The sequence below is a fragment of the Microplitis mediator genome, chromosome 2 (assembly GCF_029852145.1).
Source record: "Microplitis mediator isolate UGA2020A chromosome 2, iyMicMedi2.1, whole genome shotgun sequence".
NCBI lineage: Eukaryota > Metazoa > Arthropoda > Insecta > Hymenoptera > Braconidae > Microplitis > Microplitis mediator.
Window position 1 is genome coordinate 1005290 of NC_079970.1, and position 18969 is coordinate 1024258.

The 18969-nt window shown below is 33.0% G+C and overlaps 3 protein-coding genes across 7 annotated transcripts; 2 read left to right on the forward strand and 1 right to left on the reverse strand.

Moving 5' to 3' along the window:
- Positions 1-1466: 1466 nt before the first annotated feature.
- On the forward strand, positions 1467-13083 carry LOC130663687 (uncharacterized). 4 transcript variants are annotated; one of them, XM_057463088.1, is made up of 6 exons: positions 1467-1932; positions 8110-8538; positions 9760-11719; positions 11792-12178; positions 12263-12645; positions 12727-13083. In XM_057463088.1, the coding sequence occupies exons 2-6, from the start codon at positions 8182-8184 to the stop codon at positions 13081-13083; spliced, it is 3444 nt and encodes a 1147-aa protein (XP_057319071.1). In that variant the 5' UTR covers positions 1467-1932; positions 8110-8181. The 4 variants fall into 4 exon arrangements, with proteins under 4 accessions (XP_057319071.1, XP_057319069.1, XP_057319072.1 ...); XM_057463086.1 differs by lacking the exon at positions 1467-1932 and adding an exon at positions 5586-5727; XM_057463087.1 differs by lacking the exon at positions 1467-1932 and adding an exon at positions 6507-6628.
- A 120-nt stretch (positions 13084-13203) lies between these two features.
- On the reverse strand, positions 13204-15923 carry LOC130663690 (protein HGH1 homolog). 2 transcript variants are annotated; one of them, XM_057463092.1, is made up of 7 exons: positions 15450-15923; positions 14889-15263; positions 14559-14799; positions 14255-14491; positions 13906-14190; positions 13665-13826; positions 13204-13585 (listed from the first exon to the last, which is right to left on the reverse strand). In XM_057463092.1, exons 2-7 carry the CDS (start codon positions 14971-14973, stop codon positions 13483-13485), a joined length of 1113 nt encoding a protein of 370 aa, XP_057319075.1. In that variant the 5' UTR covers positions 14974-15263; positions 15450-15923; the 3' UTR covers positions 13204-13482. The 2 variants fall into 2 exon arrangements, with proteins under 2 accessions (XP_057319075.1, XP_057319074.1); XM_057463091.1 differs by having other exon boundaries at positions 14889-15923.
- On the forward strand, positions 15465-18894 carry LOC130663688 (paired amphipathic helix protein Sin3a-like). Its single transcript, XM_057463090.1, has 5 exons — positions 15465-15818; positions 15894-16037; positions 16119-16748; positions 16920-17180; positions 17291-18894. The coding sequence occupies exons 2-5, from the start codon at positions 15924-15926 to the stop codon at positions 17549-17551; spliced, it is 1266 nt and encodes a 421-aa protein (XP_057319073.1). The 5' UTR covers positions 15465-15818; positions 15894-15923; the 3' UTR covers positions 17552-18894.
- Positions 18895-18969: the final 75 nt, after the last annotated feature.

Below are 18969 nucleotides of genomic sequence, written 5' to 3' on the forward strand. Positions count from 1 at the left end.
TAAAACGAATTTAAATAATTCTATTCGGTTTAATTCTGATTAATTCGAAAATAATTATCCAATTTCTGGTTCTGAATCCGAATTAAACTGAATTAAAACAAATTTGAAATTTTTAAATCGGTTTTATTCTGTTTAGTTCAAATTCAAATTTTCAATCCAGTTAAATTCTGTTTTGCAGAATTCGACAGAATTAAACAGAATTAAATTTTTAATTCTATTTAATTCAAATAAATTCTGTTAATTCGGTACCTAACTTAAAAATAAATTCTGTCTAATTCGGCAGGAAAACCTGAATTAGTCAAAATTAAAACGAATTTAAATAATTCTATTCGGTTTAATTCTGATTAATTCGAAAATAATTATCCAATTTCTGGTTCTGAATCCGAATTAAACTGAATTAAAACAAATTTGAAATTTTTAAATCGGTTTTATTCTGTTTAAATCAAATTCAAATTTTCAATTCAGTTGGATTCTGTTTTGCAGAATTCGACAGAATATAACAGAATTAAATTTTTAATTCTATTTAATTCAAATAAATTCTGTTAATTCGGTACGTAACTTAAAAATGAATTCTGTCTAATTCGGCAGGAAACCCGAATTTGTCTAAATTAAAACGAATTTAAATAATTCTGTTCGGTTTAATTCTGATTAATTCGAAAATAATTTTCCAATTTCTGGTTCTGAATCCGAATTAAACTGAATTAAAACAAATTTGAAATTTTTAAATCGGTTTTATTCTGTTTAGTTCAAATTCAAATTTTCAATTCAGTTGAATTCTGTTTTGCAGAATTCGACAGAATTAAACAAAATTAAATTTTGAATTTTATTTAATTCAAATAAATTCTATTAATTCGGTGCCTAAGTTAAAAATAAATTCTGTCTAATTCGGCAGGAAAACCAAAATTTGTCCAAATTAAAACGAATTTAAATAATTCTATTCGGTTTAATTCTGATTAATTCGAAAATAATTCTCCAATTTCTGGTTCTGAATCCGAATTAAACTGAATTAAAACAAATTTGAAATTTTTAAATCGGTTTTATTCTGTTTAATTCAAATTCAAATTTTCAATTCAGTTGAATTCTGTTTTGCAGAATTCGACAGAATATAACAGAATTGAAATTTTTAATTCGCTCGAACTCAGTTGTTTAATCAGGGCTATGTAGTTTGTAGAAATTGCACTTCATTTACATGCTATCGAGTAGTATATTTCACAATATACATGGGAAAAATTTGAATATTTACCACATGTCCTCACAGTATCAAACTTTTTGAGTAATTTTCCCTAAAAATTTCTCTGCCTGGATAAATAAATTTTTTGAATTTAAAAAATAAAATCTGATCATCACAGGTGTACCAAAAGCTTTGACTACAGTTACCGAGTAACGCAGCAAACGCAGTATACAGTTATATTATCAGTTTGATATTATTATGCTCATGCTGATGGAATGGAGTCGGTTGGCGCCGAGGTAATTGGGTCAGCCCGTTGGAACACTTTTATTAATAAAAGCTCTTATTTTTTTTACAACTACTATTTATTTTTTAATAATTATCGGGACTGATTCCATCTAGGTTTTTTCCTACGATCAATTATCACGATCATGCTAAAATAAAACGCACGTTTGCATTTAAATTACACTAACATAACGGGCGCTTTCAACAAACGCTTCGATGCGATATAATAACTAATAATAATGATAATAATGATGATAACATATGCGGATGAGCATTAGGCTATTAGAATCTCGGTATAAATGCCATAAAAATGACGACATACGTGTAATTTAATAGCATTCTCACATGAAATATGTCCATGTCACAAGACATATCGAAGGTAATTCAACTCCGTCTCTCTCCAAGTCTATGACCAGTAACTATCGTACAGGATACTCTACTCTATACCAGTACCCAGCAGTTACGGAGCAGAGTAAAAGGTACTTATTACATTAGTCTGATGAAATTCGTGATGCAATTGTCACACTACATTAATAAACCTCAAGACATTTTTCTTATAATCATACATCGTATCTTGCTTTTGTCTCAGCTTTTTATTATTTGTTTAACGTGATGCCTTTTTTATTGCCAATGTTATAATTAGATGTGCTCTTAATTACATATTTGCGCAGGCCATAATGGATTTTACCTGCAAACACACATTACATTCGACACACTGCTCTGACTTTCACAATTGTTAGACACACACTATTTTTATGGTTATTATTACTATTATTATTATTATTATGGGTATATTGTTTGTATAGTGCGCGTAATATCTCAAGTGACAATCGCTTTTGATAGCAAGTTCCTTTTCGAGCGAACCAGACTGTGTAATTACGCTCCACGTACTTGCACCAATTGATGATCATGATGACTCTATGAGACCTTGGAAAGTAATAGAAGTAAAAAATTGTGGATTTTATTTTTTATACATGTCAGAGTTGACAACTGTCTTTGTCAGTAAACAATTTAATATTAAATTGTTTATTTTTCCTGGGAAAAAATTATTTAGATGTAGGGGAGGGTGGGGCAGAGCGGCCCCCCTGAAATTTATGATTCTGAAGTTAGCAGACAATTCAAAATTTTTGGATTTTTTTTTTATCAATTAAATTTGAAGAAAAAAAAAACTAAAAATATGCACATATAGAAAATTTAAAAAACTATAGGTGCAATTTTTTCAAATTTTTTTCTTTTCAAATTTACCGCCTCAAATAAAATCCAAAAATAATTAGATGTCTGCTAACTTTATGATCCTCTGAAATTTTGATAAAAAAAAAATTTTTTTTTTTTCGACTAATTACTATAAATCCGATATGTGTGCGCATTTTTACCCCTACGCATGACATTTGGGGCAAAATGGACAAGCCCGAAATTTTGAAAAAGTGATTTTTTCATATTTCTATCATCAAATTAAAAAAAAATTATTATAATTCCACATTTCTAGCCCTACGCATAACACCTGGGGCAAAATGGACCAGCCGAAACTTTCGAAAAAATTATTTTTTCATATTTTTCGGCCGTTTTTCTATGTAAGAGGCAAATTTGGTCACTAAAAATTTATAAAAATTAAATTGTTTTTTTTAGTTGATAAATTTTTGAAATAAAGTAAAATTATAGAATTGATTTTTTTTTTTATTAAATAACAATTAGTAATTAAGGTAATCGAGAGTGAACGATTTTTTACGCTTTAAAAAATTTTTTTCGAGTAATATAAAACCAAAAATAGTTGTCAAGAGAAAGAAATACATTTTTAATGATGAAAACAATTAAAAAAAAAAAATTTTTTATCATTTTTTGGAGGAGGGCCGCTCTGCCCCACAAAAAAAAATTTTTTTTTCAGAATTTTGGCAAAATGTCCATAAATTTGTTCGAAATAGGACAAAAGTAAAGTGATCTTATGGTCGAAAGACACAAAAAGTAATAATTGGCTTAGGGGGGCCGCTCTGCCCCACCCTCCCCTAATGAGACGTGATTAATAAATTTTAGATCGATAGTGATCGACGTAGGTCTCAGAGTCATAAAAATCCCCCGGATCAAAAACTTGCAAAAAAGGAAATTTCGATTTTTAAAATTGGGCAGTTTGGAAAATTTTTAATTGGGTCATACATAAATTTTAATAATAAATAATTAAATCTATGTGGGTTAGAGTAGAATGTGAATTGAAGTCTGGATCTTAATTATTTTTCCTGGGCATTGATATCAAAATTAATTAAAAAAAAAAATGGTAATCGAATTGTTTATTCAACAGGAGATATTTAAAAAATTTTAAGTAAAAGTTAACGATCGGATTTATTGCAAGCCGATCAAGGCCAACTTGATTTCAAAATTGAAGTAAAAAAAAAAGATAATAATAATAATGATGCAAAAGGACGTCAACTGAATCATAAACAATAATTGCCCGTGACGTTGTACTACAGATTACGAGCGTAACGGACTTTCGTAATTTACGACCCATCGATATTACGTTTATATAAATTTCACAGACGTTTTAACACACGTGTTTGCGTATTGACAGCATCAATTCACACACTTCCTAATTTAATACCGTTAATTCATTGAATTGAAGACCCACTCATAAATTATAAATGCAAATATTTGTTTAAAGCTTTACATTTTTTATCACTTATCAGTAACATATTTATTTAAATATCAATAGAAGCGCAGTTAGATTGCGCAAATTATTAAAGAACAGTTTTCATAAGTAAAGGTGACGGACAACAGATGTTGGCTATGACTTGGTACTCTATGTACTGAGGATTATTATATATATTCTTTCATGTACTTTATTTAAAGAAAAACATTTTTCTCTTATTGAATAGTCACAACGGTCCCCGGTTGTTAAACTGTTGACTTTATATCCTGAAACCGTTGCTCTTGAGCAATACTCAAGGTAGTTATTACAAACACTTTAAATTTTTAAATTATCCAACCATATATCGATAAATTTATAAATAATAATACAAAGGATCCTCCATAAATTCATATATTTTATCCTCAATAAAAGTAACACACAAAGTAAACCGTCCTAATTATTTTTTATTTTATTCAATTTATTTTGAATATCAAGTCGATCCTTATTAATATTAATAATAATAATAAATAATGATTAATTCTCTGGTACTTGATAAGACGTTCCAATTCTTCGTCCTGTTATCCTTGACCCAACGCTGCAAGTGCAATTTCACTCTTTTGCTCAAATAAAAAAAAATAAAATAAATAAATAAATAGATAAAAATAAAATCACTGAGTCATGAATATTATGCAAACAATGAGTGTTTTTTTAATAACAATCCAAGCGTTGCCAAAATGTCTACTCAGCCATTTCTTCCGCATTCTTCGCTTGGTATTTTTTTATTCAAACCTCTGAAAAAAAAAAAACCTTTTAAAAATCGTCAAAATAAAGAGTAATTTTTGATGTGTCAAAATAAATATCGATGGGAATAATATCGATGAAATAAGTCTTGGAGATATCAGGTATGGTTAGAATAACAGGACTCTTCTCACATGAGCTGAGCATATAGAAGCCAAGTGTGGTTCGGTGAGTCCAAGACCGATCTGGTGGTACCGTTACATTAAAGCAGAAGAACTCGGGCTCACCTTAACAGAAACAGAAGTGAGCACAGGCTGCACATCTCTGCCACGAATTAGTGGTACCAGTGTGTGATATTGTATCGGAGTGTGTGCAGACCAAGTACACATCGTAGCTTCTTGTTCCCCATTGCTCATCTCCAGCAGCAGTCAACCTGGCAAGTCTAGTGTCTAGTGCAGTTGTTCAGCACAACTCTCCATACTCTGCCTCTACTCTCCACACTCGGAACTCCGTACTCTGATATATTTCCTCGCTCGGTTGCTACCATCTAGTCTGTGCAGTGACGTGCTCGCGATTCAAACCCATTCGCGGGTAATTTTCAACGTGAGAACGCAGAACTTTATCCTTCATTGTGCGTTGTATTGTTTTGTGATAATGATAACAATCAATACACTGGTGCTGTGAATTTATTTGATATTTTAATTCATTTGTTAATTAATAGCAACAATTAATATATTTTATAAATTAAAACCAAGTGTTTGAACTTTATTCTCATCTGCTCTAGTTCCGATTGCGAACAAAGTGTGAGCAGGTGCTCTGGTTTTAATTGCATTAAACCTCATGTGTTTCTAGATGTCTACATGATTTTATCCATTTTTTTTTTTATAAAATCGTTTTAATGAAGGAGACCATCAATCAATCGGTAGGTTTCTGCATTAATGAATACTTTAATTACTCATAAAATTTATTAATGATAAATTAACAACCACGCGATGACCTTCGAAATATCTGTAGGCCAACAAAAAAATGATAAATAAAAATTAATTGAGTAAGTAGGACGTCAACTTTCTTTCGTAAATTTTTAAATCTGCATAGTAAATCGATACTGAATAGGAACTACTGTTTATGCGCTTGAGCGTAGTATGCAAAAGTTGATCTTGAATCGTTTATCAATATATATATGTATATATGTTTTGAAATAAACGAGTTTTAAATGTGCTGTCACAAAATTACACTGGCCTCATTGGTATTATTTTTACTTTTTCAAACTAAAGATTTATTTAAACAATAAATAAAAATTGTTAATTATTACGCTAATTAATTATAATAAAAATTGTTAATTAATTAGCTGATATATGAAAGAAATTTATTTGTTATTTAAAAGCCGCTCCCTTTAAATGAAACTAATTGTCTCTGTAAAACCGAGAAAGCTTAAAAAATTTTTTCTCGCTCCTTTTTTTTTCTTTTCTTTTATTAGCTAAAATGGTTTACGAAAAAATAATTGGCAGGTTGGCGAGTAATAAGAGAAATAGAGAAATTTGCGCCAATTTTCATGCTTCGCGTCTCCTTTCATCGGGCGCGATTCCATATAGATTATCACACTAATGAAAATTATAATCAACTCTTACATATTAAATATACAATGTATTCTATACATAAATATGCCTTCTGTGTTATTTTATTGAGCATAAAGCCGGGATGCTTCTTACAGTGCTCATCATTTATCGTTTATCTCATCGGAGATTAAGATTGCATATATAGATTTACTATTAGTGGTTTATTTTCACTTGATGAAATTTTCTGATAAATCAAACAGTTCAATGGTGAGGATTTAAATAAAAAAAAAATAGGGTACAAGTACACAGTAAAAACTAATTCGTTTTACACACGATATGTGATGATACTGAAATTAGCCATGACACTGAAGGTAGCAGACGTCTGACAGTTTTTGAATTTTTTTAAAAACGATTAACTATAAAAAAAAAATTTGAAAAATTGCACCTATAGTTTATTAAATTTTCTACGTGTGTATATTTTTAGATTTTTTTTTTTGTAATTTATTTGTTGCAAAAAAATCCGAAAAATTTGTAACTGTCTGCTAACTTCAGGATCATAATTAATAATACTAAAGTTAGCAGACGTCTAATAATTTTTGGATTTTATTTTAGACAGTAAATTATAAGAAAAAAAAATTTGAAAAAATTGCACCCATAGTTTATTAAATTTTCTACGTGTGTATATTTTTAGATTTTTTTTTTTTTGTAATTTATTTGTTGCAAAAAAAATCCGAAAATTTGTAACTGTCTGCTAACTTCAGGATCATAATTAGCCGACGTCTAATAATTTTTTGATTTCATAAAAAATGATAAATTATTAAAAAAAAAATATTTAAAAAAATTGCACTTGTAGTGTTTTCAATTTTCTACATGTGCATTTTTTTAATTTTTTTTTTTTTCTTCAAATTTAATTGTCCTAAAAAAAATCAAAAAATTTTCAATTGTCTGCTAACTTCAGGATCGTGATATGTTTTGATTTTTACGAATCTTTTTTTACTGTATACCGTTTTTGGCCACTTTAGGGCCAGTTTTGGCCACTTAAATTTTAACTTTTATCACATAATTACAATGAAATTTTTTTTTTACATTTTCATAATTTATAATAAAGTATTAAATATATAAAAATGGAGCAGTGGCCACAAATGGTACTTCTACCCTAATTGTATTTTATATAAACGAGTATCATGACTTGGAAAAAATAAAATTTTAAAGTTTATTTGATATAACTGTCTCGTGAGTATTTAAATTTAACGGTTTCAAATAAACCGGAATGACTTAAAATTATTTGGATAGCATTATATTTGGTACACTTTTTCTTTATGAGAAAGTTTTTTTCGTAATATTTTATAATTTTAATAATTATTTTAAGTTGCTGTCATGACATTTCATTAAATATTTTCAAGATTAAATGAGATCAGCAAAATTAACTGCTGAAAATTTACGAAATAAATATTTTTATATTTAGTAGGCGGTAAAAATTTTTTCATTTTAAATTACGATGCTGAAAGTAGACAACTCAAAATTTTAATGTTTTTAATTACAAAGTTATAAATAAATTTTTCAGAATTCTTTCCATGGATTTTTTGAAATTTTTACCTGTAAATATTTTTTTTGTTTATTGAGAATTTTTTAATGTCTGCTACTTTCAACATCATAGTAAATTATCAGGTTATCAGATTTATTATAAAGATAATTTTCAGACGTGCGTCAATGAATATGATGATAGTAATTAATTTTTTTTATTGCAGATAAAATGAGATCAATGATGTGTTCAGTCCAAGCGGAAGTAACTCCAGCTCTTAAGTAATTTTCGATATCTAATGTCTGTTATTGAGCAAGAAGTGCCAGAGAAAGGTGACCGGTTGTGCCCCGCGGTTGCATACGCGAAAATGTCCTGTTACGATCGAGGTTTCCGTCTTAATGACGCGGTGTCCGAGTGTTCAATGAGAAGCAAAGCCCGGATTGATTCGTTGTTTGAAGACACTAGGTCAATATGTAGTTCGAGTTATGGGGATTTGTATGGAAGCATTTACGGGCAGACTGGAAATCTCGAGGATGTAAATGTCGACGCGCAGAAAAAAATAAACGGCGCTGTCCAGGCACGGATTGAGGCCATGTTTGCATCCGTCGAAGCTGAAGCCGGGGAAAAGGGTGAATGTGCTGCTGCTATCTTGCCGGTAATTATATCAATTACTTCTAGCTTGCAAACGCTTAAATTTTATACAGTCGGACCTCGTTATAAGACTATATTGCTGTCTTTTTTTAAACCAGGTATCGCCATAGTTTGAGAGAGAAACTACATGATACTGAAGTTAGCAGACGTCTAATAATTTTTAGATTTTATTGTAGACAGTAAATTATAAAAAAAAAAAAAATTTGAAAAAATTGCACCCGTAGGTTTTTAAATTCTCTACATGTGCATATTTTTTTTTTTTTTTCTGATTGATTCGTTGAAAAAAAAATCTGAAAATTTTTAATCATCTGCTAACTTCAGGATCATAGAAACTACTAGTCTTATAGCGAGGTCCTACTGTAATTATTATCTAAATTCGACTAAAATTATTTTCAAATTTGAACAACTGATTTATTGCCCAGATAAATAACTTCCGGATTTATTTTATTATTTTTTTTATTATCTGTAAATTTAAATTGAATTCACTTGAGAATAAGAGATCACTCCATTGTTATTTTCACACATTTTGCACACTGCATATTTTCACTTATGGTAATGACATTCAAATCTTTCTTTTCCTTTCCTTTTAAAAAAAAAATAAATATATAGAACTACTAATTTAATATCATTACTTTTTACTCTCATACTTTATGAGTGTGACGTCGCAGATATGAGGCAATTTTTAAATTACAAATAAAAAAAAAAAGTACACACTATTTTTTGAATTCTCTCCATGCGCGTATTTTTTTCTGCAATTGATTGGTCGAAAAAAAATCCACTAATATTATTATTAATTTCAAAAACTAATAACCGGTGGTTTTACCATATTTGTAAACAATATATGAATATATATTTTTTTAAAAATCCAAAGAAAGTTAACTTTCACATGCAAGCTTTTCTGCGCATTAGACGCATTATTTTTTACCGTCATGTCGCATCACTTTCTTCGGCAGCTTGTAAAAATACCCAAGCGTAACATCATCCGAATAATTAAAGAAATCTAACAGCAATAACAACCATAAATAAATAAATAAATAATGAAGATTGTTAAAAAACTCTCGCGATCACTCCGATACGATGATTGCTTTATTTAACGCACGTACCACTTGTTCATGATGAGTCACGGTCAAGATAATTTAAAACATCGCCGATCAGCATTTATAATTATCGTATATCAATATGGATTATAAATTTTAAAATTACTGAGCAATCATTTTTTTTTCAGGTCAAATATTTAGGCGCCGCGCCGGTGGGCGGTCGGATTGCCAGCGTGCGAGGGCTTCAGGAACCACTGAGACAATTATTGGAACGCATGGATACGATTGTGTCCGCAGAACTGGAGGTATCGAGACGTGGGTTGACATTCCGGACATCTGGATCCATTGAGAAGACGAATCCGTTTCGAAGAATTGCGGTGTGGAGTGCACTGAGATTGCGTGTAAGACGATTGGCATCACCGACACTAGTGGCTGGAGATGTAGGAGTAGCAACCGATGAGTATCATCACGCATTTATTCCACTAATTGGCGATGATCAAGTACCAGGTAGTGAAGACAAGCACGCGGACTTGTATCGTACGATGCGAGGCCTGGCAACAGATGTAAGCCGTTATCCGCCGCTTTTTGCCGTTGTAATGAGACGTCCCGGAGCAGCTAGAGTACTCGAGTGTCATGTATTTGCGTGCTCAAGTGAAGAAGAAGCTGTTGCTGCTGCAGCAACACTATATCGGGCATTATTAGCTGACTTGGACTCGAATCGCAGACGTCCTAGACAGACAAATGGTCTCGGATGCGTCAGCTTGGCTTCTGTTGCTTCAAGTATCGCTGATTACACTTCGATCGCCAGCAAAAATACTTACAATAATTTACCACCCAAAGCTTTGGCTCCTCATCCTGTGAGACCGCCCAGATCCAAGAAAAATTCACTGTCCGGGTCTGTAACTGACGGCGGGTCTTCTAGATCAATTAACAGTGGCAAAGTAATTAGACGTAAAAAAACTTCCGAAATCAGATCTGAGGACGTCGCTGAAGCGAGGAAACGGCATAGCCAGATGGTAAAAGACTCTAGGTGTGTTTTGAAAGAATTGAGAGACGACACTGGACATTTGTCTTGTCAGGAAAATAATAGAGAAGTGAAACGTAGAAATTCTATCAATAGAAATAGCAATGAAGGTATTAATAATATGAGGAATAAAATTTACTCTGGTAAAGTGAATGGTATTGAAAAAATTCAAGATGAAAATGAATTACACTCGAGGATAATAAATAATTATGACAAAGTGACGAGAAAAGACAACAAAGGAGGGTTTGAAGTTGATAAGAATTACTGTTTTATCGAAAGAAATGGTAATAATATTGTCGGCGAGGTTGTTAATATGCCAGAGGCTCAGTTGTATGAAAGAAATCAGTGCTCGTATGACTTACATATAAATAGCAGCAGAAGTGAAGTTTATTCTGAACGATTTGATGGTCATCGTGGTAAGCAAGAAGCTTGCCAAGCTGTTAAATCCAATGAAGACAGCTCAAAGAGCTGTGACAATTCTATTTACGGAAGAAGTACACGAAATGCTAGAAATAGAAGTAAAGCATATGAAGACCACTTCAAAGATGTGGATAAAATTTACTCTCTCAGTCAAGAGGATGTTAAGGTTACTGACCTGAAGAGAAACAGTGTTGCGAGTTCAGTTGCTTCTTCACTCCGTCATGATGCTGATAAAAGTAATCGCGGTCTGAAGAAAGACAAACTCGATGCCGCGAGACGCAACTCCAGGCACCAGGAGTGCGCTTATGAGACGGAAAGACTCCAAAGAGCATCTAGGATTGATGGTTTCTCAAAGAAACAACTGTGCAATTCTTCAGATGCTTTTACCTCAGACTCAAGTTACCCGAAATGCAGAAAAAGAGACCGGGCTGGAAGCGAACCTCCGATCAGCAGAACAGAGAATGCGGCTAAAATAAGCCAAGGCATTAAATTGAAACGTTCTGTCAGTGACATTGAGGTTGAACGAGGTGATTTATTGACCAGAGTCGAGTTACCAAGACGTGGAAGCTTTTTAAAATCCAGCAGCACTAGGTTACCTGCAAATGTCCATGGTGGCACTCCGTTGGGATTCACAGAACTCTTTGATGAATTCAGAAATCAAGAGGGACTGACTAGCGTCGATGATATTCTAGATGTTATCATTGGTGAGTTATTGCTGTCCTTTAAAAATAATAATAATAGTAATAAATATTTATATTTATTTGTATTTTAAATAGATCCTGAAGGGATGTCTTTCAATGAATTGAAACCTCTTTACAAAGAATTTTTATTGAAACTGGCATCGACTTTAACCCAGGACGAGTTGTATCAAAGGTCAGCGAATATTATGAAACGCAGACGACGCCCGCAGAGGAGAAGATCAACACGGAAATCCAGTCTCCTTGGTCGCGCTATCAGAAGATCTGTTTCGAAATTAAAAACCGGGCCAACCGAGTTCACGTCTGTTATATTTCCAGCCCGGAAATTCAGTGAAAGTTTTGACAGCAGTTCGTCTTGTGATGTAAGAAATAGTCGGAACAGAGTTCTAGCCAGCAGGTTGAGCCGAAGAAAATCATCCTGGAGAAAATCATCTAAAGCTGTCAACTCGGAGGACAGTGACACGTGTAAATTCATTTTATATATTTTTATCATTATTTTTTTTATCATACAATACGTTAAGTACAAAATTTTTATTATTTAAATTAAAGGCAAGCGTGCGGCCCGGAGTGCGGGTGCGAATCGGAGCAGCAGCGGCTACGTGAGTTGCAGCGAATGCAGCTACGACTCTGAGTCCTGTACATGTGTATCTGCTGACAAGTGTTACTGCTCACTGCCAAGAAGATCACCCGGACAAGTGACAGCTGTCAATAATCTTGTCGTATGCAGCTGCGATACTGACAGCTGTTCTGAAAGTAATAAATGCTACTGTGCAAAAAGACCCGTCACTCAGCCTACTATCCTAGAACAGCTTAGACAGCGCGGTATCATCCCATCAGAAAGTACTATCAGCAGAGATGGAAGTCTGGAGAGAGCGAGAATTATAAAAAACAGCCGAAGTCATTCATCTTCGCAGAGTCTAGAGTATCATAAAGTAATAATACTTGTTTTATTTTTTTTTTTGTAACTTTTAATGAGTAAGAGTTATTTATACTACTGCTGATCATTATTTCAGATGCGTCCATCTCCAGTGAGAAGCAGCTCAGACAATTTAGCACTGGACTATGATTTATTCAGCCCAGGTAAAAAATCACAGCAGTCCAAGTCTAACAATGAGAAAGTTCTGGTAGTGAGTGCCCGGGACCCACACGGACGTTTGATTTACGTCGGCGGTGCTAATAGGAACAAAAAATCTTTCTCCAACGGTGGGAATCGACCTGGAGCTAATCAGGAGGCGATGTCTATTAAAAAAACCGCTGAAATCGCGGCGGTCTTTGGACCCGAGTCTATAAGAAGTTGCAAAAGAACCAGCAGCACCTCCAGCATGCGGAGCTCTGTAAGCTTAGAAGCTGGTCTAGGTTATTTACCTTGAAGACTTTAAATAATTTTTTTTTTATCTATCGTTTAGTTATAAATTTAATTGTTGCGAATGCTGTCTACTTGTATCAGGGATCTTTGCAATATTTAAGACTGTTATAATTTTTTTATAGAGTTCTGTTGCCATTGCACACTAAACAGAACCACAAACAGATAAAAAAAAAAAAAAAAAAAATGATATTCATGGAAATCTATTAGCATATTTATCTCTGCTTTAAGTGACCTGATTACTTTAATCAAACTTACAATACGGGTCTGTGCAATTATTTAACGTTTGTTAGTTTAAGGAGTTTGCTGTAAAACTTTATTATGTATCACATTATTGTAATTTCGTTCAATTATTTTATTACATTATCAAGTCTTATCAAAGTAATAAAAATAATTACTTTCACACTCACTCCTTTAATAATTCTTCATCGATTTCCTGGAATTTTTTCGAATACTTCGTAGGGACGTCAATTACTTTCAAATTATCTGCTCCTATTTCTTCCTCAGTTCTATAAAAAACATAACGCTATTAATAAAAGTTATTTATTAATTAATAATTAAAAGAGTTGCTCAGTAAAAAGTGAATACCTGATTAAAATATCAATAACATTTTCACAGGCTATAAGAGCAGCTTTATCTTTTTCCCACTTGTGATACTCTCTGAGTATCACGTAAGCATTTTTTTCCCGCATTATTTCTCGCGCTTCTTTAGTTGCGCATAACTGACAAAGTGCTTCCAGAATCATTATTCTAACAAATAAAAATAAATTAAACATGGAATAGAATTTAATAAAATTATCCAACAGTAAATGTTAGAAAGTTTGTCTACCTGATGTCTGGATCAGGCTCCCGGTCTTTGGTAGCAGGTAAATATTGCAAATCGATGGGTAACTTTTCGTTGTCCTCGTCGTCAAACTCCTCAGGACCAGCAAGAGGCAGAAGTAAATGAGAAAGAATGTCAACTTGATCGCTGAGAAGCCAAAGATGATTGTCGACATCGAAACAAATATTCTTTAGGGTTCCGACGATACCACCGCGTCTTACTAGACTGTCCTTGTACTCGACGAAGGGAAGAAGCTTGTGGATTATGAGATGATCTCGGTCTGCCAGTCGCCTGATGAAAGTAATCGTTACTTACAAAACAAAAATGTAATTTTTAAACTCAAAAACCAGCTGACCTTCTGACGATTTCCGATTGACTTAAATTACTGAGCATTGGTCCAAGATAATGAAGCCTGGCGCCTTTGGTGTTGTATTTATCAGCGTAAGCAAACGCGTAAACAATTTGGTCCCACTTGCAGTCGGCTTTCTCGATCAAACCAACGATTCGATCAACCAAACTCGCAGCTCGCGTCATGTTTGACAGAATCATAGAGCATTGATCTGCAAGTGAATTATCTTTATCTAAAATAAAACTACAAGCAAAATGAATAATTGTCAACGCGAGTTTAAATTTATCAGTAATTAAATTAAAATAATAACCTGAAGCAAATGTGAATGAGATTATCAGTAGGTCGTTGATTTAATTCACATTTAGAAGCTTCGGAAATAAGTAGCAATGCTTTAGCACCAGCTTCATCACCAGATATATTTATCAAAGCACGTGCTGCATCTTTAGCAACAGCCAGTCTCTGAGAATCAACTTGGCAAAGTAAAATAAACTGTCTTAAAATTTCTGGACAGCTCAGCAGCATTTCTCTACCCTTGCTCGTGTTTGTAAGACCTGTAATTATATTTAATTAATAACCATGGACTTTAAAATAAAAAACCAGTACTTTGATTAATTACAATAATAATAATAATAGAACATACCAAGAATATTTTCAACAGCAACAGCTTGGAGATCAAGCCGAGTGTCTAAATTTAAAAATTGCGATATTTCTTTCAATGACTCCATGTTCCAATATCAATATAAATATAAATAATCTTGATCCAGTGGATTTATTTATTGCATTTATAAAAAAAAATGTGGGTTTCTTGAAAGTTTTTTACTGCTCATGAGACCGCGTGTAACGACAACCAGCCAATGAAATTCAATTTTTCCCGTTAGAACATCCGGAGTCCGGCTTCACCGATTGGTCAACTTGTAGCCCAGGTGCGTGCAACCATCAGAGCAGTTCCCTGGACTTGAATTGCACGAGCACTTGGACGAGTCCATTTTTTCTAGGTGTGTCACGTATACCCAAACTGTTTTTAAAAACAAATTATTTAAAAAAACGTGCAAATATAAATTAAAAAATGCACGATCACATAAACTGTCAAATAATAAATAAATATACGGAATAATGTAATAAAATTTTATAAAGTATTTTAGTACGTGACGTAAATTGGTGAGTGTGCGCTAAGCTCGACCACATGATGATGCTTACCCACCTAAAATACTATTTGGACTCAACCTCATTCGTTGTCATTCGTTGGTCTCTCTACAACAAGTTCACAATCGTCTCACTTCTTGTTGGTTAGCGGTGACCAGATTTATTGTACAACTAGGACTGATAATTTTTAAACACAAGTACATTTATACTGCTAGTTAATTTTGAATTTGAATTTCTATAACGTAAATTTATTACTTTTCACAACGAGTTTTAATTTAAATTCAAGAAGTTATCAGCTAAAAGAAAAAAAATAATAAAAATAATAAACGAGCTGAACCAAACCTAAATTAATTGAATGCGCTCACTTTTATAAGTAATTTTTACTCTGTGTTGAAGTTTTTATTCACAGTCACCATTTTTATTACCGGTACCTATTACATATTATTTATTTATCTAAATAAAAATTACCCAGCTAATTTATCTTTTCTCGCCTGGACTCTAGATTCGTGTGAGACCTATTACGTACAAAAACATGGTAAGCAACATGCAATTACGAACTGCGCAGCAGAATATTCAAAGGCTGAACGTAGAGGATGCAGTCTTGTATTTGAATAAAGTTAGATGTACATTCAGTAACCAACCCCAGGTAATTGTTCAAGTCCAAAAATTTTATAATTTAAAAATTAATAAATTTGATCATTTATTTATTGGTGTTGTTGTTATTCAGGTCTACGCTGACTTTCTAAATATTATGAAAGACTTAAAATCCCGGAGAATAGCTATATCAACTGTTGTTTCAAGGGTCAGTAATTTATTTGAAGGGCACCCGGAACTAATTGTTGGATTTAATACATATTTACCACCGGGTTATAAGATTGAGGTTCACTCAAATGAGCAAGGGCTTCCTTTTCAAGTTTATGTGACTACCCCGAGTTCAACGCCAACACAGACTTCCATCGTATCACAAAACTGTACTGTTAATTTCGGTCCACCACCTGTTGCAAATCCACCAAGTCAGCTTACGAATCCACCAAGTCGGCCTACAAATCCACCAAGTCAGCACACAAATCCATCAAGTCAGCCTATAAACCTATCAAGTCGGCCTATAAATCCATCAAGTCAGCCTACAAATCCACCAAGTCAGCCTACAAATGTACCATCGTTTATTGACATACTGCAAGGATTAACAAACCGATATCACACCTTAGTGAATAATGTTTCAAATAATAGTTCTCATATAACCGCAGCAGTGAGTCAAGCGCAGAACGGAGTTGTTCAGAACAGCAACAGCGGACAGACCCAGCAGAATCGACCGATCGATTTTAATCATGCCATCAACTTCGTCAATAAGATTAGAGTGAGTATCCATTACAAAACATACTTGAACTGTTTAAGTCAAAGACAAACTAAACCGACATTTATACCCACATGTTTATAAATTAAACAAATGTGTCTATGTGTGTGTGTGTGTGTGTATGTAAATATATTTGTTTTGTATTTAGTATGGATTTTTATTATTTCTGCGTAGAATCGATTTCACAATCAGCCATATAAGTACACAGGCTTTCTGGAGATCTTACATACATATCAAAGAGGAAGAGATAACCTGATGTATGGAAATCATACTGCTGCTGGACGTTGTAGTGGCGGTGGTGGAGTCGGTCCTGCTGGTGACCATCTCACCGTAGCCGAGGTATACAGTAAAGTTGCTGATCTCTTTGAAAATCAGGAAGATCTTCTTGCTGAGTTTAGAGGATTTTTACCGAGTCCTATCGAACAGTCTTCGCTGGTAAGTTGCATTATTAATTTAATTATATTTAATTATTAATAAACAAAATAATATTAAAGTTTGAACTTTGTAAAAGTGAGTCTAATTGGTACTATTTTGCAATGTTCCAGGGAAACCAAGCAGCAGCGGTTAACAGCAACAATGCCGGCAATATACCAAGAGATCATCGGTATCCAGGACCTGAACGTAATGGTACTGGAATCAGGGATATGAATAGTAGTCAGAATATTGGTCAGCCAAGGAGAAGTCTGTCCTTGCACCCGTCCGTCTTAGCAGACCATTATCATCACGCGTTTCATGGACCATCTCCATTACATACCGCAATAATTCGTGAAATGATTGAAATAATTCATCTTTTGGCGCATTTATAAATATTTTTTTCGTACCTGCCATACACAAAACGCATTCTACCTCAACTTTTAAAATTTCATTGGTAACAACTCTGTAATTTTTTCAGAGGATTAAAATAGAAATAAAGAAACTACCTTTCCAAGCAAGTTGATTTTTTTATTAAGAAACTTTGATGATAATATTGCTGTTACAACTATGCTAAGTGCTCCTCAAGATGTTACTTACAGAAGCTGGTGCAAATGCAGAAGACACGGACTTAGCAGCTTCGCCAATACTCACTTAAAATAAATATATACATTATTTATTTATTTAAAGTTTTAAATTGACAGAGAAAATTAAAAAAATATTCGAATATTTACTTGTGAAAAGACTAGACCACCATGTAAATTGACGTAAATGACCAAGTCCTTCACCAGCACGTACTCCATATTTTTTTGATCCCCACAAAGCTTTTTTTTTTAATTACAAAACGTAAACATTTTAGTCCCACTTGCAGTCGGCTTTCTGGATCAACCAAACTCGCAGCTCACGTCGTATTTGACAGAATCATGGAGCATGAGAATTATTATTATCTTTATTTAAAATCAGACTAAAAGCAAAATGAATAATTGTCAACACAAGATTAAATTTATCAGTAATTAAATTAAAATAATAACCTGAAGCAAATGTAAATAAGATTATCAGTAAGTCGTTGATTTAATTCACATTTAGAAGCTTCAGAAATAAGTAGCAATGCTTTAGCACCAACTTCATCACCAGATATATTTATCAAAGCACGTGCTGCATCTTTAGCAACAGCCAGTCTCTGAGAATCAACTTGGCAAAGTAAAATAAACTGTCTTAAAATTTCTGGACAGCTCAGCAACATTTCTCTACACTTGCTCGTGTTTGTAAGACCTGTAATTATATTTAATTAATAACCATGGACTTGAAAATAAAAAACCAGTACTTTGATTAATTACAATAATAATAATAATAGAACATACCAAGAATATTTTCAACAGCAACAGCTTGGAGATCAAGCCGAGTGTCTAAATTTAAAAATTGCGATATTTCTTTCAATGACTCCATGTTCCAATATCAATATAAATATAAATAATCTTGATCCAATGGATTTATTTATTGCATTTATAAAAAAAAATGTGGGTTTCTTGAAAGTTTTTTACTGCTCATGAGACCGCGTGTAACGACAACCAGCCAATGAAATTCAATTTTTCCCGTTAGAACATCCGGAGTCCGGCTTCACCGATTGGTCAACTTGTGGCCCAGGTGCGTGCAACCACCAGAGCAGTGCCCCGGACTTAAATAGCACGAGCACTTGGACGAGTCCATTTTTTCTAGGTGTGTCACGTATACCCAAACTGTTTTCAAAAACAAATTATTTAAACAAACGTGTAAATATAAATTAAAAAACGCAACTGAGACAAATTATCGAACA